The sequence below is a fragment of the Mya arenaria genome, chromosome 15 (assembly GCF_026914265.1).
Source record: "Mya arenaria isolate MELC-2E11 chromosome 15, ASM2691426v1".
In the NCBI taxonomy this organism is placed as follows: domain Eukaryota; kingdom Metazoa; phylum Mollusca; class Bivalvia; order Myida; family Myidae; genus Mya; species Mya arenaria.
The window spans coordinates 12,484,399-12,510,451 of record NC_069136.1 but is presented as its reverse complement, the minus strand read 5'-3'; the positions used below and the strand labels follow the sequence as shown (position 1 = coordinate 12,510,451).

General features: G+C 32.9%; 2 protein-coding genes across 4 annotated transcripts; one reads left to right on the top strand and one right to left on the bottom strand.

Annotated features, from left to right (window-relative positions):
* Window positions 1-1,126: 1,126 nt before the first annotated feature.
* LOC128219831 (uncharacterized) lies at window positions 1,127-15,837 on the bottom strand. 3 transcript variants are annotated; one of them, XM_052927903.1, is made up of 8 exons: window positions 15,816-15,837; window positions 12,917-13,044; window positions 12,150-12,286; window positions 10,347-10,479; window positions 9,554-9,693; window positions 6,758-6,832; window positions 6,214-6,335; window positions 1,127-5,489 (listed from the first exon to the last, which is right to left on the bottom strand). In XM_052927903.1, exons 2-8 carry the CDS (start codon window positions 13,020-13,022, stop codon window positions 5,288-5,290), a joined length of 915 nt encoding a protein of 304 aa, XP_052783863.1. In that variant the 5' UTR covers window positions 13,023-13,044; window positions 15,816-15,837; the 3' UTR covers window positions 1,127-5,287. The 3 variants fall into 3 exon arrangements, with proteins under 3 accessions (XP_052783863.1, XP_052783865.1, XP_052783864.1); XM_052927905.1 differs by lacking the exon at window positions 15,816-15,837 and adding an exon at window positions 15,746-15,767; XM_052927904.1 differs by lacking the exon at window positions 15,816-15,837 and adding an exon at window positions 15,438-15,575.
* A 4,807-nt stretch (window positions 15,838-20,644) lies between these two features.
* Window positions 20,645-25,557, top strand: LOC128220154 (aprataxin-like). Its single transcript, XM_052928432.1, has 6 exons — window positions 20,645-20,830; window positions 21,458-21,576; window positions 21,913-21,966; window positions 22,849-22,952; window positions 23,634-23,715; window positions 24,164-25,557. The coding sequence occupies exons 1-6, from the start codon at window positions 20,648-20,650 to the stop codon at window positions 24,246-24,248; spliced, it is 627 nt and encodes a 208-aa protein (XP_052784392.1). The 5' UTR covers window positions 20,645-20,647; the 3' UTR covers window positions 24,249-25,557.
* The last annotated feature ends 496 nt before the right edge of the window (window positions 25,558-26,053 follow it).

The window sequence follows — 26,053 nt, the reverse complement described above, 5'->3', positions numbered from 1 at the left end:
AGTGTCTGATGTTCTAGTCTTTACCATGGTGCAAGGGCTGGTATGGAATTTTGCAGATAAACGGCTTAAATATTGTGTCACAGCTAAAACATTTCAACCAGAAACAGAAGTGGGATGCTTTTACATCCATGTCAATCCAATTATTGTTTATGTTTTTCCCCAATTTTTAACACTCGGCCTAGATTAAGAACATAATCAAATAGTACACACCAAAATAATGGTTCCTAGTCATGTTTATGACCTTTGCTTATACATACTTGACAGAAAGTAAAAAAAAACAAGAGTGACACTCACAAAATACGCCCATCAATAATTTCTTGGATTCTAAGACAACTTACTGTCACATTGGCCCTTTGAGAAGCAAGCTTTTCAAGAAGCAAATGATTTGGCACAATATGGCATTAACAGTAGAAAAAAAATATTTTAATTCGAGGGTTTCGAGTCAAAAGGTGCTGGCTGGTTATAGACCTTTGCCAAGAATATATACCAACAAACATTTATAGTAGCAAGTTTGGTGAAATTCGGATAAAAACTATTCAAGTTTGAGAGTAGACAAAGCTAAAATGGCCAATTTTGATAAATTCAGGGGGCCATAACTCTGGAGTGCCTAAAGCGATTAGGCTGGTTATCGAACTTGACCTAGATATTTCACCAACAAACACTTTCATGAAGTTTGGTGGAAATTGGATGAGAAATGATCAAGTTAGAGAGCGGACAAAGCTAAAATGGACAATTTTGACAAATTCAGGGGGCCATAACTCTGGAGTGCCTTAAGCGATTTGGCTGGTTATTGAACTTGACCGAGATATTTCACCAACAAACACTTTCATGACGTTTGGTGGAAATTGGATGAGAAATGATCAAGTTAGAGAGCGGACAAAGCTAAAATGGCCAATTTTGACAAATTCAGGGGGCCATAACTCTGGAGTGCCTAAAGCGATTTGGCTGGTTATCGAACTTGACCTAGATATTTCACCAACAAACACTTTCATGAAGTTTGGTGGAAATTGGATGAGAAATGTTCAAGTTAGAGAGCGGACAACATTGTGGAGCCGACCGCCGCCCGCCCGCCATGGGTGTTCCCATAATACGGCCATTGTAAGATGGGCGTATAAAAATAAAAATAAATTGTTTATCATTTTATTATATAATGGAGGTAAAAACTACGGGAAAAATATTCATAATAAATACAAATCAAATAGTGAACTATGATGTATATTGAGTACCATAATGTATATAGTGTAACATAATGTATAAACATAGTGCATACAGTCAAAGAAAGATGATATCAACAAGAAACATTCAAACTTGCATTGGATTCTTTCAGAGGCAATAAATGCAGTGTTTTTAATATAAATCAGAAGCAGTATTTGAATAATATGATGGTGAGCTATTATCATTTCTCAATATAAAGCATTCTTTTTCAAAAGAATAAGTAATGTATTCAAATATGATACAGATGACTTCTTAAAGGTTGAACAAATGGTTTTTGAATTTTCTTTTTAAAAAATGTATCACAAACTTTATTTGACTTGATTTAACAAGAACAAAATGAAATTCATCGTGATTATCATAAATCTCAGAACTCTTCAAAATGAGAATATTACACATAATATACCAAAATAAAAAAGTGTGCATAGCCTGATCCTGTTATAAGGGGCTTTAGAATGTTCCAAAAATAAGTTCTACCAGTCAGCGTTATTTGCTATTTTTTTGCCAATGTTTTGATTTGTCAATGTTTTTAACAAAACCAATCACTTTGAAAACAGTTAAGACCCTTGAAAACAAATCGGGCTGCCTTGAAAACAAATCGGGCTGCCTTGAAAACAGTTTGGGCTGCCTTGAAAACAAATCGGGCTGCCTTGAAAACAGTTTGGGCTGCCTTGAAAACAAATCGGGCTGCCTTGAAAACAGTTTGGGCTGCCTTGAAAACAAATCGGGCTGCCTTGAAAACAGTTTGGGCTGCCTTGAAAACAAATCGGGCTGCCTTGAAAACAGTTTGGGCTGCCTTGAAAAAATATTGGCCATCTTGATAACAGATATCTTATAGTATATGCATGCAGAAGGACTTATTTTTGTATCACAGAAAAACCAGTATATGTCATTGGCATTACTTTTACCCTGCATAACATAGTCATGGTTGTTTTTTCAGTATTGAAATTATTCCAATCACATCAATTTCAAGAAAAAGGTTCTTTTGTTCTAATTATGTTATCTTATTCATTTTATCATTAATTTTGATCATATCTTTGATCATTAAAATATTGTTTTACTTATTCCACTTAAAATTTTAAATCAAATTCCTTTTAATACTAAGTTCATCAAGATAAAGGTCCTACAAACATGTATTAAAAATACACGCTAAATCAAGCATTTACCCGTTAGTTATGGCTGAGCAAAAATCTTTGTACAGTGTAATCACAAAATTTTCAAATGCTATTTTAACATGGTTCTTACTTCTTTTGTCATGGAAAAACTTGTGTTACACTTGTTGATAAAAATAAAAGGTGGTCTAATAGTATAGACAAATAACAATGGTATCAAATGGCCTTGTGTTTCATTGTGTAAGCTTCAAATATATAAAATATCCCTAAACATACATGTAAAACTTCTCGCATGTTCAAAAAGCAATCTGAATTTGTAACAGAGACAGAAAACAAATAATGACACAAAAACTTCCAGGTTTCATACATTGTTTTATAAGGCAAAACGACCGCCTGCCAAAGAACACATATTATTCTAATACCCCGTTTTTTGTTGAAAACCCGACTCTAAATTTCATAAATGCCATCTGACATTTTTTTCTCCATTTAGATATTTTTTTCTTGATTCAGAAAGACACCTGCATGTATTGTTTTATACAGAGCACTGTATTTAACTTTAATCCAGACCAAATGGTGCTATTTTGAAGAGAAACGATGATATAAGATACAGCCTTACCTAAAATAAATCATAAATAAAGATATCCCCAACCCCCTTCTATCTTGACCAAGATATAAAGGGAACAAGCAATATACAATGGAGTACACAGATATGAAACAAGTTTATTGATATAAGTGCAGTCCTATTTGAATAGATTTCTCAAATTAATTTAAAATTTTGATCTGCAAATTCAATCTTACTTGGCTCAACTTACAAATAAAGAAATAGGATCTTAGATAGATATTAAACTTTCCAAGGAACTTTGATTTCGAAAAAGCAATAATCCGATACATGAATTGATAAAATGGCTGCCTTGTTTATAGCTCTTAGATTTGAAAGGGAAACATCCTTAAAATAAGTGCAAAACAATAGAAATATTATATTACAACACCAAAGTACAACAATAAATAAGGCATAAAAAAACACAATGTTCTTATAAAAGATGATATATCAGTTATTATTTTACTCCATTTCGTTGACACCTTCTAAAAATGATATGACTTATTTGAGGAGGACCAGGAAATGATCATTAATTAATGCCTAATTTCAAAGGGACACATTCATATTTTATATTGTCAACCCTTTCTTTAAAACTTCAAATTGAATTATTTTACTCCCTTTTTTTAACAAACACCAAACAGCAGTGGGCAAATAATCATTTGAAAAGCCTTAAATCATTCAAATTTCAAAAATGTCACGCTTTTCCGCAAAATAGAGTGTTTTCTGTCAGATTTTTAATAAATTATGAACAATACAGCCATAATTTGAACTTTCAATGATGTTTTATCATTTTATTCACATTTCTGTGATTATTTTTATTTTGGATGACAGACCCTTTTTAACCTGAACAAGTCCCTTTAATATTGTTGTACAAACTATTTAACAACTAATATATCTACATGTGCACTTTAATTGTTTCATACATTGTAAGTTAAAAAACACTTAAACAACATTTCATTCTGATAAAAAGTATGCAAAAACATACCTTTCTACCATATACAAATGTATGTTCTATAGAAAAATAGTATACACACATCGATGTAATCAGTTAAGCAAAAAAACACCTATTCAATAAACTGCATTCATATGAAAACAAATTAATACAATTTAAACTTGATTTCTTTCTTTTTATAAATAAAAAGCAAAAATATGAATATGTAAACAGTCCAGAAATAGACATTATTTGGGACTAGTTATGTTCGAGTTTTCCAGTATAAAATATCAGTTTACACCATGCAGTACAAATATAACTTTTTAATTTGGTATTTAATATGTTAAGCACTCAAAATGATTTTTTTGGAAATGAAAGTACCGGTAACAATACAATACGATTGATGAATTAAACAGAAGCCCCACAAAAATAAAATAGTTTTGTTTAAAACAGTTTGAATATTGCAATAAATTTTATTATTGCAATGTTAAGTTGAGCTATAATAATTATGATCTACTTATGATCTATAGAATAAATTTGTTTGCTAGTAAAAACCCAAATTATTTTGAGTTCCAAACTAAAACTAAGTAAAAACTTTTGAAACTGTCAAACATGGTTCCGTTTAACAAGCTGTGAATAGCGTCTTTGAGTATGAAAGGAAGAGTTTAAGGCCTCATAACAGCTTGGCAATATGAGGGTCACATACTGGGTAAATCACATAATGTTAATGCCCATACTGGTGTCTAATTCCTCATGATTATCAATAAAGTAATAATTAAAATATCACTACATGTTGATTATATAATATAATGTAATAAACGCTATTAAAAATATGTTTAGCAGAACTGTGAAAAAAGGGAACATACAAAAACACATGGAAATGCCATTAATTAGGAATTCATTAATCCTTTAATTTCATTTAACTATCACATTAAGAGTTGACAAAATAACTTCAACAACTTTAGGTGACATTTCGATTTCCTATTAACTTTTCATTTTTATATGAGATATTATGAAATAATTATTTAAACTTTCAAACCACAGTTTTTAAGGCGTTGAATATTAAGAAACAAAGGATTATTTCAAAGGATAAGGCGCATACAAATTTAATATCAATTTTAAATCAATAAATAATAAGCCTAATTCATAAAACAACTTCCCAAAATTTTCAACATTTCAACAAATTTTTCAAAAATTTAAAAAAATTGAATCTCCCCGAACCTCCCTCCCACTAAATATGAAGTTCATGTTTATTCAAATATGTATATATTACCTTGACAATGTTATACCTACCGATTTTTTTTATTTTACTAAATTCTTTGTTTTCTAAAACTTGATTTAAAAAGAAAGTGAACTTTTAAAATTTTAGCCCCAGTTTCCCAGAAATACAGTCCACCATGGTACAGTTACCCCTTCATCCTTATCAATATTTCATTAGGGTGTCATGTACGATGACTTGGCGGGGCTCTGAAGTCCGATATAGACCGGGTTCTGGGCGGAGGAGATGACGCGGACACCCATGTAAGCGATGAAACCATCCACTGTGAAGCCCAGACCGTTGGGATCTAGAATCTGGGCGTAGGCCTCGGATTCCTTCTGGTACTGTTCAATGATGGCCTTGGCCTCTTGTTCCGCCCTGAATTATTATTTAATGCAGACAGTAACAGATATACCACTTTTACAACTTTTTTATTTTTTGTCTTAGAAAAAGCAAATTTTTGCGTAAATATCTACAAACCAATGATAAAAGATTGCTGACAAAAGATCAGATCACAGATTTTCATATTTCCATTCGAAAATTAATGTTTTATGGCTTAAACCGTTTCTAACGGTTTAAGAAAAATGCATAAAACATCAATTTCTGAACTTGAATATAAAAATCTGTGATCCAATTTTTTGTCAGCAGTCTTATATAACTGCTTTCCATGCATTTTTTCAAAACATGGCTCTTTCCAAGACAAAAAATAAAAAAGTCGTCTAAACGTTCAATCTGTGAGAGTGCAGCTTTAAAAGTAACCCACATATTGAACAGTGATCAAAAAAAGCACTTATAACTTTCAAGCCTTATCAAGTTTGCAAGGTTAGGTATGATTGTCTGCAGACACCTTGGTGTATGATGCGAATCTACAGTTTTGGGCTGTTTTTCACATGATGGGACATAATATGAAAAAGTTATCATGATTCTGCGACAACATATATAAAATCGGTGAAATCATTAGACAGAGAGTGTGTGACTCTCAGATTTTCATTTGCACTTCTACAATAAGTGTAGGTGTCAAAATGAATCCAATATCAAATAGACTATTTTGCAGGCAAGAAAAACATGTGTAGAATAAAATGTAAAAACTTGTGGCACCCACCTAGCCTGCAAGATTCTCTTATCGGACTCGGCCTTGTCTCTGATTATCTGAGATGTGGTGTTGGCCTCCAGAAACTCTGTCATTGCCTCTGTCACCAACCGCGGCCTCTCGTTCCTTGCAACCTGAAATTGGTTTAAATATGTTTAGTTTATTGTTTGCGGAATTGTCTGATGGATAGTTCACGGAAATTCTCCCCAGAGTTATTCTCCACGTTCAATCCATAGATCGGCATTTTATTGAAGATAATACCCTAGGTCAGATATTACACAGATGTAAAATAAAGAGAAAAATCAGGTAAAAAATATTAACCCTAATTTTAGTTCACAAGGAAAAAAAATTAAACAATTTATTCCAAGTCTATTTATATGATATTTAGTATGTAGGCAATAACATTAATCACATTCTGATTTTCTATTTAGTTTCGTTGATTGATTCATTATTATAAGTGGTGTTGCCGGGCAACAGTTTTTTACAGAATCATTAGGGATTGAATACCTTATTATGTTAACAAACACATGAAAAAATAATCATGAATTTAACGAACCTCAATATCTTCCCTGGCTCGTTCCTTGCTTCGAATAGCATCTTCATATTCACTGGGTCGTTCAATGTTGCTCACCTGTGAACAAATACATGTAGTTTATTACAAATTCAAACAATGTTGCTCACTTGTGAACAAATACATGTAGTTTATTACAAATTCAACCAATGTTGCTCACCTGTGAACAAATACATGTAGTTTATTACAAATTCAACCAATGTTGCTCACCTATGAACAAATACATGTAGTTTATTACAAATTCAACCCGTGTTGCTCAGGTGTGACAAAACAAATATTTAATATCTTATTTTAGACCAATGAAGTTTAGTAGGACTTGAGGTCCAGGAAAAAATTGATTTTGTCGTAACTTGAAACTGCACAGTTTAAGATATTAGAGTTGAGTTAAAGTTAGTCAAGTAGGGCTGACAAAATGCTAGAAAATAATGAGCTTTTCCTGTAATCCAAAGAGCTTGCATACAAATTATAACAATGCCAAAACTTAATAGTGCATTTTTAAAGCCGCACCAGTGTATTTGTTTTTTATCTTTTTATAGAGAAATTAATTACTTAGGGAACCTTCTGGCTTATAGCAAAACATGCGAAAAAGAAGAGAACTTTGTTTGAAACTAAGTTTAACTAACCTTCAATACATAAACATTTGAAAGCTGACAAATTCATATGTTTCATAAAACCCTATGTAATTATCTGCCTACTGTTGTGAAATTGATAGAGTTCCTACTATGAAATTAATTTCACGTTATACATTGTTGATGATTGATATAAGTTAGAATTATCAGAAATACTTTACGTTTTATTACATCAAAACTCAAGCTAATAGGCCTTAAAATTTCTTAAGGGTATTTTTTTGAATTTTAGTAACCCGAACACAATAATACCTGTTTCATCGTGGTTTAAGTCCTAGACAGTTCAACATGTTTTTTTGTCCTAAATGGTATAACACAATTTTGGTCCTAGACTTAACAAAGTGATTTTGGTTTCTAGACTTTACAAAGTGATTTTGGTTTTTAGACTTTACAACATTACCTTAACGGAACATCATGATTTTGGTCCTACATGTAGGTGGTACAACCTTGTTTTGGTCGTACAACGTGATTTTGGTCCTAAATGGTACAATATGATTTTGGTCCTAAATGGTACAACATGATTTTGGTCCTAAATGGTACAATATGATTTTGGTCCTAAATGGTACAATATGATTTTGGTCCTAAATGGTACAACATGATTTTGGTCCTAAATGGTACAACGTGATTTTGGTCCTAAATGGTACAACATGATTTTGGTCCTGGTCAGTACAACATGATTTTGGTCCAAGAGAATACAACATGATTTTGGTCCTAAATGGTACAACATGATTTTGGTCCTAAATGGTACAACATGATTTTGGTCCCAGAAGGTACAACACAATTTTGGTTCTAGAGGGTAAAACCTGATTTTGGTCATAGAAGGTACAACTAATTTTGGTCCTAATTGGTGAAGAAAAGTTTGGTCCTAGATGATACAACATGATTATTTAGACATTCTAGACCATTTTTATGCACAACAAAAAACATAATTATTAAACCACACATATATTTTGATGATTCATTTTGCTTTAATGATTTACTGATTGAAATCATAAAGCTCTTTTATTTTTATCTTAATTTTTAAGAAATCTCAAAGTTCAATCTGTTTGCCCTGCTTAACTTGAGAAATGTTTCAACTCTTGGTGTACATAATCCAAGACCTGTTAAACAGAGGGGCCATCTTATCAATGAGCATATCATACAATAGATCAGGGATAATTCTTTGTCAGATTTTCAATGAGAGATTTGCTCCCATTTGTCCAAAATTGGTGAGAGAATTTTAAATTCAGTGAGATTTTTTTATACATGGATAACACAGTGATAAAACAATGCATAACCGTAACTTGTTTCATTGTTTCATGAAAATCAATATATTTACAAATTTATAATATATAGATATAATATATACACTTGTTTGACTAGAAGAAAACACTTGTTAACAGTTCAGACAGCATGAACATTCATAGGTACTCCGTCTCGTTATACTTGAGCAAATAATAGGATTTAGCCATTCTTGCTGAAATGTGCATTGACTTTTCTTTAGGAATGAAGGCTTTCCATTGTTGTTTTCATCTGAACCTGGTATTTTATTTTGGTCTAGAGGCTTTTTTCAAGGAATGCAAACACCGATTCTGATTAGACATTTTGACGCTTCCAATATTGCAGACGCATTTAAAGTGCAGTGGTAACCCGCGTAAACAAAATTATTCCGGGTCGCAAAAACGCTTGAAAACAATTAGACTAAGTGCGTGGACGATATCGATCAAAACATTCGATAAGACAAATGCATTCAATGTAGGTGAGTCAATTTGTGAGATATTCAATAAATATAAACAAGAAGCTGTCTGCGACTACGATGCTTTATTTTGTAAAACAACAAAAAGGAAAAGGCACAAAATACACAAACTGCGATCAAGCGCAAGAATATCTCGCATTTATGTGATTTGGATGCAAATTGAGCGATTTTTATGCGAGAAACCGCGGAAATCGCTTTCTAAAATTATCCCTGATAGATTTTAGGAATCCTTTAAATTTGGTTTGAGCGCCATACCTTTTGAAACAAACTGCTGGAAAGTTAACACTATGATTTATGTTTATTTGAATTTGCAACTTGAAATATGAACTTGATATCTGACACTAACTTAGTATTCATACGCATTTCTCTTTATGACAATTTGTTGCACGTTCATTGATAAGCTGGACCAGGAGCCCATACCTGGAGGTCAGTGATGTCAGCATAGAGTTTCGTGTATTTCTCAATGATCTTCTCCTTCACACGTTCCTGGAATTTCCCGCGCTCAGCCTGGAACTGCGAGGTATTGAAATAGCTGCAGGATTCATGTAGAGCTGACTCACCTGGCAAAATATTTACAGCCTTCACTTAAAGTACATAATTATATTTGACCATAAACAATAAATCTGATATTTTCTGACTTTGCTTGAAGCACATTCTTGGTATCAAGCCCAGTGCTCTCGCTAGACCTGGGTGTAGGGTTGGGCATCCGCTGCCCTTTTAGCTACAACCTGCGGTGCCCTTTTGTTTGACATACATGTAGTCAATTTTCAGAAATAAGTATAAGAAACAAGTATAAATTTTTAAGTATAAAAACTAAAAATACATAATTGTGACACTAAAGTGAAGATAACAGCTAAGGTATTCATAACAAACTATTAGTATTGAAAGTAGTTACAACACTTAAACAATAAGAATTGAACATTGGCCCTTGCAAGTGCCCCTTAATAATATGGTGATTCAATTCGCATTAAAAGTGCCCATTCTGACCTAGCACCCTGCCCTTATCAAATCATGGCTAAAGCACTGCAGCCTATTCAAATCATACAACTCAATTGAACACCCTGAGCAAATTGACAACACAAACTTCGTACTCATGAACAATGAACATAGGTTTCAAGTACGGGATGGACTTGTAATGCTGTAAATGTGTGTGTTTTACAAACACAAGTTTCAGATTCAATGAGAACTCTGCTTTATAAGTTAAACTACACACCTGTGTACTCTAGGACTTTCTTGTAACCATCATAGTCCTTGAAGTTAATGATCAAGTCATGAAGTTTTGTGGGCTGGGCCTTAAACTGGTAGGTCACATCTAACGTGATAATCACACCATCCTTGTTCAAACACTGGAAAAACAAATTGTTACCAATATAACTAAATGGTTAAATCATAGTATAGCTATGATTGAAAATCAAACTCGTTCAAATGGGAGTCCTGTTCAAATAAGTTGGTATTTTACATCCTTTTCTTATATTTCATTCCAGAACTAACCTGAACATAAGCTAAGTACATAAATTTTGATGTCGGAAAACAGCTCATTGCCCTAACGTTTCTTGTAAGCATTTACCCGACTTTAAATAAAGATGCTTGTATCTTCTAAGCTAGCTCTATGATAACCTTAATATGCTGATGGCACTTGATCTCCATAAATGTTTGTAACGTATTATACTATGTAAAAGATGTTAGCATAGATAGGATGCAGGCAAAAAAGTGGTGAAAAAACAGGTAAAACCCCTAAATATAAATGATAGGATGCAGTGGAAAAATGTTGAAATCGGAGCCCAAAAATTTGGGTTGGTTAGAGTATATCGGGAAGTCCAGTATCCGCCATACTTGTTTTGACGATTTATTTTTTGGATTGTGAATAGGTAATCATTTGTAAGATATTTGATGGCTGATTACTAAAATGTAAAATAAATGTCTGAAAGTACACTGAATAAAAGGTTGTATGTTTTCCTTTATTTCAACTGAAATCATAGGTAAAACTACCAATTTTGCAATATTGAAGGCCAATAATAAAATGTTTTATACGCAGGCATTTTTTTTCCATTAAATTCAAGGGCAACAAGCATTTTCAGTGAAAAGATATCCCCCGCCAACAATGGCTTGTTTGTGCTTGATGGCTTGTTTGTGCTTGAAGGATGTTGGTTCATATAACATTCAAGTTTCATTAAATTCTAGCAGCTAGTTACTGAGAAATGGCTGCAAACAATGATTTTTTAATAAATCAAGGGCAATAACTCTAAGGAAAATTGACCAATCCAATAGAAAAATAGACAGGCATCATCACAGTATGTTGGTTCTTATTTATTCCAAGTGTCATGAAATTCTACCAGCTAGTTGCATAGAAAAGGCTGCAAACATGGATCTTTTAATAAATCAAGGGCAAATAACTCATATAGAAATTACACAATCCAAAATATAAATAAACAGGCATCATCGCAGTATGTTGGTTCATATTTATTTCAAGTTTCAAGATTTTCTACCGACTAGTTACTGAGAAATGGCTGTAAATGAGAGTTTTTCAAAAAATCAAGGGCAATAACTCCAAGTACAATTGACCAATCCAAAAAAAAATGAACAGGCATCATCCCAGTATAGTAATTTATATTTATTTCAAGTTTCATGAAATTCTGCCAGCTAGTGACTGAGAAATGGCTGTGAATGTGCATTTTTCAAAAAATCAAGGGCAATAACTCCAAGGACAATTGACCAAATTTTTTTTGGACCGGCATCATTCTAGTATAGTGGTTCATATTTATTTTAAGTTTCATGAAATTATACCGGCTAGTTACTGAGAAAACGCAGGTGACGGACGGACGGACGGAAAGACGGACGGACGGACGGACAATGCCATTTCAATATCCCCCTCCCTATTTCATAGACGGGGGATAAAAAGTGTGTCCTTTACACAGTATAAAAGATAGGGTGTTCCAGACTAATGAGTTCAAGACAATGAGCCTTGTATTAGTGTTGAGTAGTAAGGAGACCTTCTGAATCACCAGATTCCACTCACCTTAAGATCTGAGAAGGAAATAGTCTTGTACACACTGGGAAATATGATGAACTCAAACCCGGGAGGACCATTGTGTAAACCCTCTCTCTTCACTTCATCTCCAAGGTTTTTGTTGATTGTGTCATATGTCAACCCAACTGATGGCAAACAAACATTTTATTATCATTAAAAGCCCTTTATACAAAAACAGCATGGCACAGCCGAGCCAACACCAAAGCTACATGTAATCTGTTTTTCCTCAGTCACACAGGAGGCATAACCCAACTATTATTATCATTTGAGATATGGGATTTGCTACATGTATACCGTACATATGTTGGCTCAAATCATGACAACATATCCTACAATACATTAAAAAATAAACAAAAAGTGATTACATTTCAGGGCCCTTTTACCCTTCTTTACCGTAGCCAATACCCCGCTTCTTTCTCAAGGGGCCAGACCCTGTTTTTGTATAGCCTCTGAAATTCTTCATAATCATTTTATCCCAAAATAGCCTCTGAAATGCCTCATCATCAATTTATTTTAAATTTCATACTATGAGAATTTCATGATTTATTAATCACTGTTTCTCAGTGACATTGTTACAGTGACATAGTGAGAAAGTACTCTCAGAATTTTTTCCTAAAATTCACCAACAAAAAGGGCTAGGAGTCTTCCCAATAACTGGTAAAAGGGCCCTGCATGTCTTCTTAAAAATGGTTGTCCTGTTATGGGCACACACCACTACTGCAGATAGTAAAATTCAAAATATAAACACAACTTACTTTGGTCAGAAGACAGTTTCTTAAGGGAAGTAGCCAGCAGGATGATGGTCATCAAGATAATCAGCAATGCCACAATTCCAGCAGCTATGATCTGTGGTTTGGCCATTTTTAATTAGGCAACCCTTGCCCTGAAAATATTACATACATGTTCAAATGTATTTTGTCATCTTACATTAAATTCCTATTTATTCGATATTTATGTCTTTTTTGACGACATTCACAATAAATCACCACCTTTTACCTGAAAGTGGTCAGATATTGGAAAAATAATTGTGTAAATTATGGGAATGAAATGCTTGTTACAATGTTAAAACATCAATGACAGTTCAAATTTAAACTTTATTTTAAAGTATTATTATAAAATGTGACAAAAATGTTCTTAATGGCAAATAAGCCTAAGTAACGTTATTTAAAATGGAAATATTTAAGGCTGCATTTATTTACAAAGGTATATCAAATTAAATGACATATATTTGTATTAAATGGTTCCCAATTTAGGATACAAAAGTGGTAAAATTCTAGTTCGGCAGAAGTGTTCTCTGACTTTATCATAAAAATACTCAACTGTATCCATTATTGTGTTCAATACTTCAATGACATATATCCTCTTTTATGAGTTTATATTACAAATTATAATCATGTAATAGTGCAGGCCTTTTACTGCCCATTTTGGGAAAAAAGACCCTAGAAATTTTGCGTGGCAAAATATGCCATTTTGGTAAAAATCTTTGCTTTTATAAAAATAGGAAATTTTATAGTTTGCAGATGAGGAAATTATACAAATATTAGTTTATTTTCCATCTCAATCGACCTGAATGACTGAAATATCAATCCTTGGGGTGTAAATACATGTATCTCTTGCAATAAATCAATACAGTTATTATTGCATAATGATTTCTGTATGTGATGAAAAACAACTATTTCTGAATTCAATAATCCCCAACACTTTACATCACACAATTCAACTGGATGTTGAATGAACCATTTCAGGTGAAAAGGTTTTCATATAAAAAGATAATTTGTTAGGGGAATGGGTCCAATAGTCACAGGTCGGACATGTCGGTATTACTGGCTAAGGTCACAAATCTGAACACTTTTTGAGGTTTTTCACAATTACCTTGGGAGAGTTTTTGTTATACTAAATTAAAAATAAATGCGTATGAAACATCTTTAGTTAATGTGACAACAACTGTCAAATTACAGATTCACGACCTCATCAATTTTATGTTGAAAATCATTCATTTTATGGACAGTAAATCACCCTTAAATTTTTGCTATGGAGGACACAAATACCGAACACTTGCAAAGCGAAAAAACATGGTCATACAATTATAAATAGTAAGTATGCTTTATTAAACAAACACTTAGCTGTAAAGTTATTTATTGTTACCGATGTTTTTCAAAACTGTGATGCAATGCAAATGTAAAGCGTGATTTCTATTTATAAATATCTTGAATGTTGGTCAACATAACTGCAAAACCTGGATATGCACCCTCTGACGTCATTCCCCCATTTGCTACATTTTGATTTTTAAGCGTATAAACTTTGAATGGCATTTTTTAGAAAAATACTTTACAAAACAAGATGAATCTTCGCAAGTGTGACCAAGGCTAGCCCAGGTTTTGATCTAGATCACCAGTATAGAAAAAGGCAGCCCTGTAATTTGACATTCTGTGACATCTGATGTTGGCCTTCTCTTTTGGATAAACACAGAAATAAAGTTTGAAGAAATAGAATGTTTTTTGATATAAAGAAATACATTACAATCAGCAACTTTATTTCCAACAGATGTACTGTATATGTTTTTTACAAAACATGATTTTTACGTCCAAGGACTACTCCCCAGCTGGTACAGAACATTCTACAGATTTTAAGAAGAGTTATGCTGTATACTGGCTAAGGCCACAAATCCAAACACTTTTTTTACAATTATCTTTGACAGTTTTTGTTACAAGTAGTAAGTTAAAATTTCTTATGAAACATCTTTTGTTAATGTAACAACTTCTGTCAAAGAACAGATTCACAATCATATCAATTCTATGTCAATAATTGTTCACTTTATAGACAGTAAATCACCCTTCAAATTATGCTACAAAATATGATCAAAAATACCAAACACTTGAAAAGCATTGTGTTTTTTCTAAGATGATACACCAATCTAAAAATGTTTTGATAAATTTTGACAAAATGATGTCAAAGCAAATGCAGCAGAAATAAAAGGCACTGCGGGCATTCACATTACATACAATGCCCTAATCATTCTAAAATGCCATCCAGGCTTTTATTAGCCTGGACAGCATTTTGGAATGACTAATACATGCTCATACATGTTTATAGGTGTGTCTACTTACCCCTGAAAAATAATGATCAAGCCGTTATAAACTAGTCCATATAAACAACTGCTTCAGTCTTACGACATTTTTTTGTTTGGGCGACTCTTCATAAGGGAAACAAAATGAATGCCCAAATGTTAAAAAAGTTCCCCTAAATCATTATTTTGGCCAATTTATGTACACTTACCATAAAAACAAACAAAAACTCACAGTCCCTGAATGGCTGGCCAAGAATAGTCAATATCACACTCCTCACAAGAATATATTCCTTATAAAAATTACCTCATGAGGAAATGTATTTTCAATTGGCAAATATCATATAATCTTTTAAATTGCAGAGCATTTCGCAAGCGGATTTCGAAATGCAAAGCTCCGTAATTTAAGCTGCACTTCCCAGAGCAATATTTTGAAATCAAAATGTACTTGCTGTACACTGAGACTTAATTTTAATAAGAAAAGACATATAATATCAATTTTGACATTCGACAAACTTACACCAGGTTAACAAGGCGAACAAATAACAAAAAATCTCGATGTAATTTCCTATTCTCAAATGTTTACTTACCAGACCTAAGGTGAAGGTCGATGAACGCACACACCCCGTACTTTATTTGACGGTCTCCAGTTTCGGGATTTTACGGCCTCATTTGCTGTTTGCCAAGCGTTACGTTAGCAGGATGCGCAGGTCAAAACGTTTAAGCGTCAACAGATTTCCAGTTTTGATCTAAACCCGAAATAGCTGAGCATACTGATTAATCTTATATAAATCCTGGAATAAAAATAATAATTGTGTTATTGGCCCCAGTATAAATTAATGTTAATTGGTGTTTTGTTTAACTCCATGTGATTTGGAAACCGGTAACTGGCTTCTAGTATGTAGGTATACGGTTCAGTGAACGGGAAAAATCAATACAAACGGCTACCAGACAAATCGGCCCCTAGCTCAAACGGTTACCTTTTCGGCCCCTTACCAAATCGTCCCCATCCCGTAGACGTTTCGGCCCCTGATTACCGAGACGTTTCGGCCCTTATTTATATTTTATTTTTTTATTTCTAAATATAAGTAAAAAACATGTAATTTCATTTTTTTTATTTTAATAGACAAAGCTATATACATACATACATACAAAGGTATAGATAACAATAGATTTAAAGAAAATATCTGTACACTTGAAAACATGTAAAGATTTATTCATGAGATATTTTTATAAAACGAAATAGAGTTGAAGAAAAAAAATTAAACTTCATTTTTTTTTTAAATAATCTTTAAATATTATACATGTTGCTAATATTATGTATAATGACATGTCCATTGTCTAACATCAGTCTTGACCAAACACCTATCGCCCGCCGTAGATGGCAAAAAACATTTTTCAGGAACTCCTCGCAGGTGACATCATGCGAATCGTATGAGTCCCACTCATCCATGATCCTGGCGTCTAGAGCGGATACCTCATTTGAAGTTTCATCAAGAAACGATTCCGCAGTGGCGAACTGCGAAACATCTGAATTGATGGATAATGATTTATGAAAATAACTAATATACAGTACATCTTCTTATTAACTACAATTTAATGATAATTAAACAAACACATGGTAAGACATAAGTTATACCTTTTATGAATTTATATTTTAAATCAGGTAAGGATGAAAAAAAAACTATTATTAATCTTATATTGAATACGTATGCAAAACCATACTGGCTTAAAAGGTGTTTTTAGACAGACGGTCTTATGGCGAATTGTCACATTCCACAGGGGTATCAGGCGTTGGAATTATGACACTTTGTGTCTACAAGCTTATAAATACGTGTACAAGGTTTGTTCCGACTTTCCCAACCGCTAATTCTCACACTTACAGAATAATACCAATTATCTCTTCGCACCTCAAACAGAATATTATTATTTTATTACGGATATATTGTTTTACTCTTTTTAAAATGCATATTTGTTGTAGAATATCTGTAGAACTATCAAGTTGTCACTTGTTTGCAAGTCATATCTATAAAAACAAACATTATTTCCTAATTATGTATAGATAAAACACTAATTGTCAAAAACAATAATTTATAATTATTCTGGAGCAATAGTATACCACATACATAACAAATTAATGATTGAAACGTAAAGGCATTTTTAAAAACCTTGCTTAATAACATAATGTTCTATTCTATCATAAGTTTGATAAAAAATATTGTGAGAATGTTATCGATATTAAGGTATAATATGAAAAGGTAATGATTTCGGTGTTATACATACCGCAAGGTATATATATACAACACAAAAGAAACAAGAATATGTACATCGCGTATGTCCTAAGGATCTACAGAATTATGTTTAAACACTACCGTTTTTGATACAATAAACATAACATAGCAAAAAATTTATACTAGGGAATCACAAGTCAGACACGCGTGTAATCAGGAATGATTGCAAATTAAAAATCAAAGCGCTGAAAGCGCTGCAAGACTGTCGGTGACGTAACTGAAGCAAGCAAACACTACCGCAAAGTTCTTTAAAATGAAACGTGATCAAATGAATTCATACAAATGATGAACACTCTTTAAGGTAGATGAAGAAGGATAAATGTGATTATAATAAGCACAAATATATTGGCCCTACTTAATCATGGTGCTTGAACCCACGACCATGTGAACACTTGCATGGAGATCTGCCAAACTGAGCTAACTGGGTAACTGATTTTTAGGCAGGCTCTACAATTGACAGGTGCATTATACATTATAGAGACAATAAATCAAACACTTGAAGCAATAGTCCAAATAATAGTAACTTAACGGATCTTTTTACAAATTTTGAAATGGCATATCCTTCACATACAATTTTTTTGTACCAAAAGTGGGTAGCTATTCCGATTGGGATTCCGGGTCAGATAATTATATATATCTAAAATATGAGTTATGTACACAAAAAATAAAAGCTGACGAATTATTATGAGTTTGATGAGCGTTTTTCTTCATTTCATACTGTCAAAACATAATGATATAAACTGTTATACATGAAGATCACCTGCAAGGCTGCGGTGCATAGATTTACATAGATTTACATAGATGTAAAATGGTTGTGTTTAAATGCATTAAATGCTTGTTTTGTGAAAAAAATCTTTGCACTTACATGGTTATAACTACAATACGAATATAAACCTTTAATATCTATTTCAAACATATAATACTTATCTAACTACGATTTCAATAATCTTTCAACCCCCACCCTGTTTTGCACAAACCCGATTAGACGTAAGGGATTGGAAGAATCCCATATAACACGTCTATTTTTTTTAGACTATTGAAGCATATATGTTCTTTTTTGATGGTTGAGACGTTTCAGGTTAAACAACAATTAAAAATGCGAAATAATTTTAGTGAATAATCAACTCTGAATTGAAAATAACATGAAGATGTTGTAGTGAAGGATTTGCCATATATATATACATTTTTTTTAATCGTAAAAAGAGTCCGTCAACGTACAAATATTTAGACTAAGAGATGTAGATCAGCTAGATGTACCTTCTAGTCCAAATAATTGTACGTTGACAGATTTTTTTACGAGTGTATTATTGCAAACATAATTACGATTCCCAAGAGTTAAGTCATAAATTTTAACTACTAAATAAGATTACTACGCGATCTATTTGCAGCGGACTTAAACGTACCACTTAAGTATGTAAACCGTCCATATACATCCGAGGTTGTTTTTGAAAAAATGGCCGAGGAGTTCCGAATGATTCAATTTCATTTCCGCATAATCGCCGCCATATTGTGTATAATTTTAAAAACTACACCCTATAGTCCAAAATAACAATAGGCATAACGTTGACACACTGTGATAGGTATAATCCAAATAATTTATTCAAACAAATACAATAGTTCGATTGCTGCTGAAAAAAATCATTTGAAACATAAAAGCTATTTCACAAAATATTACATGACATGAACTCTTTAACCGCGTATGATTTATTTCTTAATAGCTTTCATTCATAAAATAAGTTCTTTGCCGGGAATTGCCGGGTCAGTCTTGAATGCCGGGATATGTGTGACGTCACACGGGGTGCAAACATGTGGTGTAGCTTACTATTGGATGTAGGGTAAAATGACTTCGTATGTAAATGCTATACTTTCATTATTTTTCATTATTTTGTTCAATAAAACTCACCAAATTGCAACGGTACAACTATACTAAGAGTAACACGCAATGTTTGTCATAAAAAAGGCAATAACGCGTAAAATACACATAAGCAGGTACTTGACGCCCCACATTCACGTAAGTAGTTCTGTTGCTACGCAGGTGGTGTGTATTAATATATTCATGTTCAATATGTCGTGTCAGGCGACTAGTCGCGTTTCTGAAATACCGCTCTCTAAAGACTGTCGGCTTGCAGCCGACAGTCTAACCACGAAAGCCAGTCCAGTGTCAATGACAACAGCTTTGATATACCTTTGGCGGTACGTGCATTTTAATCTAAATTACGTAAGTTATGGGAGTACTTAGGGGTAAACATAGCCATACCTGGATAGTGTTATACATTTATATACGTTTTTTTTTTGTGTCTATAAAACATATTACTTCCACCTACCTGTATCGCAGACTCGATGCTGCCAACGGTCTCACAACCTTATATCACTCAATACAAAATCCGAATCAGACATTACAATTTTTAACAAAATTCCATTACACAATAAAATAAAAGTAGAACAACAACGCGTTAATGATGTCCAATACACGAAAATTTAACAGTAGCACAGCAACACGTTTAAAACAAATGGTACCCAATTTTAGAAACGATTTAATATATATATACTTACGGTGTTTATATTACTCAAATCTTCTTTAATCAATTGTAAATAACATTAAAAAATTAAAGACAATTATTCATTCACACGTCTTTGAATGTCTTTTTCACACCCATAACACTTACCGTTTGCCTTGTAAAGAACGCATGGTTCAAAGACACATTTTCTTTGAAGTCTTTAATGATCAATTAATAATTAACAGTTATAACAAATAAACTTTCTTAGATTTTCTAACATTTTATATTAAAAATCAGGGTTAATAGTTATTTAGATTTTAATTATATTTTTTATATCAGTCATATCAATGTTTTTCATGCATATTTGTAAATTTAAAGATGTTATTTACAACTTATTTACAGATCTCATTTACATTTATAAGACGACCTACAATGTTTTTCTTTATACTCAAGATAAGAAATAAAATAAAATTAAGGAGCCGAAATGTCTCTGTTGAAAATCACTAAGGGGCCGAAACGTCTCGAGTCATTTTAATTAAGGGGACGAAATGGCAGGGCCGAAACGTCTTAGGGGCCGATTTGGTAGTAGGCCGATTTGGTAAGGGGCCGATTTGTCTTGCTCCCATACAAACCATGGCTGAAAGCAAGTCTGTCAAAAGAAAATTTGATGATGTAGCAAAAGCGGAAAGTAAACCAAGCGGCACCAAGAAATTCGCTGGGCACTGGAGTCAGGGTCTTCTTGCTTCTATGAACGACCCTGATCTCATTGTGGAAAAGGATGACAAGCTCACAGTTATCAAAGACAAGTATCCAAAGGTAAACGTCTGTACATGTACATGTTTGTTATGTACATGTACCAGGTATGTACAGTGTACATGTATGACGTAGAGGAATTTCATGTATGATACACATTTTACAAATACATGTATGTCCGTTTTCATCTTATATTTTTTAAGTAGTAGTATATTGTGGCACTTGAATTAATTGTTCACTATACTGATAATCAGAAACTATCTATGATGCCAGTACACGTGTGGACACAAATTTATATACTTATTTTACTGTTATTATTTTTACACAGTAGGGCTACTGGCCAGTAGAGTCAGTAAAATTGATCTGTTGATTTGTACTTATAACCAGATTTTTTTTTAATGATCTTGTAATGGGATTTTCATAAATAATTAGAAATTAAATTAAAAGGACTTTTGGTAAACAAGTAAAATGCAAAGGTCTTTTACTTTTTATTACGAAATTTTTTTCATGAAAAGGAACAAATGACAACATACGTATATACAATAAAATAATTAAAAATTTGATCGGAAGTGAATGGCTTTTTAAGATGAGTAGATAATTTTCTTTGGCATCAAACAGTTACGTTTGTATGACTTTCGCAAGACATATTTGGCTGGAAAAATAAATACATTATGTGTACTTCTTTTGTAGGCCAAACATCATTTTCTAGTAATGCCAAAAGAGACCATACCTAACTTGAAAAGTTTGAAACAAGAACACCTAGATCTGCTCAAACACATGGAGAAAATTGCCAGAGACGTTGCGCAGAGGTTAGTTTTAGGAAAGCTGTATATTTTAGTTAGGGACTTGGGAGATGTATGTGTAGATTTCCATTTTTATAAGTGTAATATGTTTAGCCACTGTTAAAGCTTCAGTAAAGATTGTTAACCAGAAGCTAATTATTCATTCAAACAAGCTGTTGTTTCATCAAGAGTAATCTCTATTTATTATGAAAAAAGTTGTAGTTATGTATATAGTTCAGTACAATACAGGGAAACTTTCGAAGCTGTTTTTGAAGTGAATAACATTGTTAAAAATAAGTAAATGATCAGACCATGATAATGAGTGATTCAAGCATGTGATCAGGATTATTTTGTCTCTTTCAGAACGGACAAGAAAATCAAGTTCAGGTTCGGCTACCATGCTGTTCCTAGCATGAGGTATCGTTACAGCCACTCAGATTTGCCAATAAGCACTTGTCATGCCAATAATGAATATTGAATTATAAATTCCATACTCAGATTTGCCAAAAACCACTTTCCATGTCAATATGGAAAGATAAGTTAGATTACGGTCACTCAGATTTGCCAAAAACCACTTTCCATGTCAATATGGAGAGATAAGTTAGATTACGGTTACTCAGAGTTGCCAATAACCACTTTCCATGTCAATATGGAAAGATTAAGTTAGATTACGGTTATTCAGAGGCGCAATAACCACTTTCCATGTCAATATGGAATGATAAGTTAAATTACAGTTTCTCAGAGTTGCCAATATCCACTTTCCATGTCAATATAAAAATGATAAGTTAGATTACAGGTACTTGTGCTGTTAATGTAGAATAGAAGACACAAGTTGCTATAATAAAACAGTGGAAACTACAGGGATAAGCCATGTTGCCTAATCCTGTGGTTTTTGCTCGGCTATTTCCCCTTGCAAAACAGTGTTCATTTTCCCCCAAATTTCATCATATTTTCCCAATTTGATAAAGCAATGTTTTTATTGAACAATGGACATATGATATTGACATGGCTAGATCTTTTACAGCATACTGTTTGCATAAAAAATGTAAGAAAAGAATATTTGCTAAATTGCTATATATGTTAGCTATTTTGACATGAATGTGTATTTTTCCCATAGTAGAGTTCTTTCCTAATTTTGAAAGCACAGGCGGTGAAAATGATTCTAAAAATGTTCACTGTACACTTAATAAGATCCAACTGAAAGTTGCACTAAAAATGAAGTCATCCAGTTGCAGAATTTACTTACAAATATATGTACATGTAAACTTATTTATCTATATGTTTGCTTCTGTTTTTCAGCCATCTTCACCTTCACGCGATCAGCCAGGACTTTGATAGCCCTAGTCTGAAAACAAAGAAACACTGGAACTCTTTCACCAGCCCTTATTTTGTGGATTCTTCAGGTTGGCTCCTATTTCTGTAATCAAGTTTAATATGGCTATAAATTTACATGCACACAATGATGAGATTTCTGTTTATAAATATATATGAACTAGTTGATGGGTACATAGCAAGTAGAGGCGAATATACGTATAATATATATATACTATAAATAATGCATTTATGGAAAATATATATTACTATATACAATATTATAACTGTGTATTTAATAGCTGAAAACGCAAAAATATAAAATGATTGGTGAATGCTAAAAGATTTACTGCGATTTACTATGGTCTCATAAGGTAGAAATACCGTGTTTTCTGCACATTTGTTTTAAATTAGACTCGGTATCTTTCATAAGAACCACTTTTTTCGACCTTTGTTCATCCTTTTGAGTATATTATAACAATTGTATTAAATGTGTTGTTAAATAATTATTATTATGTGGGAGTAATAGTTCATCTTTAACCATTTTTCTAAACATAAGGAAGGTTTCTCAATTCTAGTACTCTCTTGAAGGCTTCTCGTTTTTATAAAATAAAAAATAAGTCTTTTCAATATATTATGGATGAAATAACTTCTCAAATTGTACTTAAATAGATATGAATACCATTGCGCAAATATAATTGATGCAATGGAAGAATTAAATTAATCTAATTCATTATTATATTGTGTATTCATAATAAATGTCTACATTGCAGAAGTGATAAAGAGACTGGAGAAGGAACACAAAGTGGACTTCAATCAGAAGGAAAATACAGAATATTTGTCCTTGGATTTGAAGTAAGTTGGAGGAACAAGTGTCTGTCTCAAAAGGTGTCTGTCCCTCACTAAACAGACCATGTATTTGAGCCCAATTAACTTCTCTTGACCTCTCTAAGAAGACTGCAGTACGGGTTTCAACCCGGGAATTAGACTTGTTGAATAAATAGTATGTGTGTGGACAAATCTTAAAGGGAGTCCTTTGCATTGAGACACTTACTGATGAGGTGAAAGAAAGTAAACTTCTTTGTAGAGAAAGTGAAAAAATAACCTTCATGGAAGGAATAAATTGGTGAACATATTAAACTATAAGTTGGCAATAGTTTTGTCCCTAATCAAAGATTGTACACCACATTTTCCCTCCAATATTTATCTGCCGATCACGTGATAATTGTGTTTGAGCTTTTTTGATTTTCAAATTTAAAACAAGAATTTTAGCTGTAATTTCGTATGTATATTTTACTTTTAGGTGCCATGTGTGTGGAAGACCCATGAAGAACATGCCCTCCCTGAAATCCCACATCAGAACCCACAGTTACACTTGCGACTCCTGAAATAGGAATGACAGCAGGGGCCAGTTTGAAATAAAAATCTTAAATAGTATTTACAATGTGAATTATCTCAGGGTAATGTTTTCGTTAGTAGAGGGGTTATATTGCTTCGATGAAGAGGGGTTATATTGCTGTTTACTTGTCTGTCGGAAGACCAAACATTATCAGGTTTATAAATAGAGAACCATTGGTCATAAAAATGTACGTAAATATAATTTATATACTATCATACGATTAAGATTTTTATTGAAACGGCCCCTGTTTCTGAAGCTGTTACCAGGTTTTTCTTGTCGTCTCGCGCATTTGGAGTGACTGCCCTTGACATAAATGAAGTTTAGAAAATAAGGCCAAATCTCTAAGAGTATTTGGGCTCATGAAACGTTATAGCCATTAGTTCGTTAAAGAATTATTATTATTTTTTTACGTTGCATTGTTGTATGGAAAAAGCATATCTCATTTGTATGAATAACGCACGGTGTTTATAGTTTGAGTTGTGAAACGTTACAACTAGCCAGATATCACAATGTTTTTTTTTTATCTCGAATCACAAAACTAAAACAATATTCAGCATTAGAAATAAAGTACATAAATTTTCATCCCCATCCAATTGTGAAAAATGATGCGAAACATCGTAATTATGTAATACAGTAGGGAAACGCCTTAATTAGTATATATGTAATTATTATTATGATGTTTTTGATAATTTTGTCACTGAACAAGGTCACTGCATGGCTTAACTTTGTACTTTCCACTGTACTCTTGGCGGTCTGAAGTACAAATACTCTTCCTTATTATTGTCGGAAGACCTTGTCTTTGATCAATTTCGACGGCAAACAAACTAGTCAAAGGAGTGTAATTTGAAAAGCAGTTGCACGCATGGTGTGTAGTACTGTGCATGTTACACACCTACATCGTCTAAACCTTGTTTGCAATTTACTCGCGGAAAATATACTCCCAACATAGTATGATCATTTTGATTTAAACTGGGTTGTTACCATTTGCACCTTTGTCGATGTAGGTACTTGCAACAATATGAAATAAGTGCCGGCTATAGTGGGTACGCACAGTATATAATAGGGTTTTAGTCAAGTTGTAAAAAGAGCAGGGTGCTGTAGAAGAGGGTGAAAAACATACATACTATGAAATGAACCGAAACTGCCAGGAATTGTGTTTTATAGAAGTACATGCATTCATAATAGCTGCACATAGGTGATTTACAAAACAAATCAGTATTATTAAATTTTGTGGACAGGAAAAACATTGTTGTGGGTATTTGTGCGTTTTAGGCATAGGCATTGTAATTTTAATAAATATAAAAAAAACATTCGCTTTTGTTGAATATAAAAATCTTACGGTGTCATTCTCTTGAATATTTCAAGCTACAGACGCGACGTACATTTGAGCATTTGCATTGACATTACTGGGTTAAACGCCGTCTCAGCACGATGTCTGTTTAATAGAACGATATTATTCACCGTTTTTGGCTTTTGTCCAATTTGTCACAATGAGATGTTGCCGCAATAAATTTAGTAGGGCATTATATCGGGTATTTCATGTGAAAACATTCTGGAAGACTGTCTTCGCAAAACACAAAATATTTCCAGTGCATGAAATCAGCGTTATCGATTACATTGATGGCGTTCTTTCACATCAATGATGAATTCAAGTGAGTTTCAGTCTGAAACGGGTGCAATAGAACTGGTTATTGATCTAATACTTGGTTGAACCCGTTTAAGTGACAATTATACTAAGGCTTCTGTAATAGCGGACCAATTAACTGGACGTTTCGATTGGAACGTATTTCTTTT

Coding starts and splice junctions, on each gene's coding strand:
- LOC128219831 (XM_052927903.1), bottom strand. CDS start 13,022: ATGGCCAAACCACAGATCATAGCTGCTGGAATTGTGGCATTGCTGATT. Junction 12,287..12,916: donor GAAACTGTCTTCTGACCAAA/GTAAGTTGTGTT, acceptor GTTTGCCATCAG/TTGGGTTGACATATGACACA. Junction 9,694..10,346: donor GAAAGTCCTAGAGTACACAG/GTGTGTAGTTTA, acceptor ATATTTTGCCAG/GTGAGTCAGCTCTACATGAA.
- LOC128220154 (XM_052928432.1), top strand. CDS start 20,648: ATGGCTGAAAGCAAGTCTGTCAAAAGAAAATTTGATGATGTAGCAAAA. Junction 20,831..21,457: donor TCAAAGACAAGTATCCAAAG/GTAAACGTCTGT, acceptor CTTCTTTTGTAG/GCCAAACATCATTTTCTAGT. Junction 21,967..22,848: donor CATGCTGTTCCTAGCATGAG/GTATCGTTACAG, acceptor TCTGTTTTTCAG/CCATCTTCACCTTCACGCGA.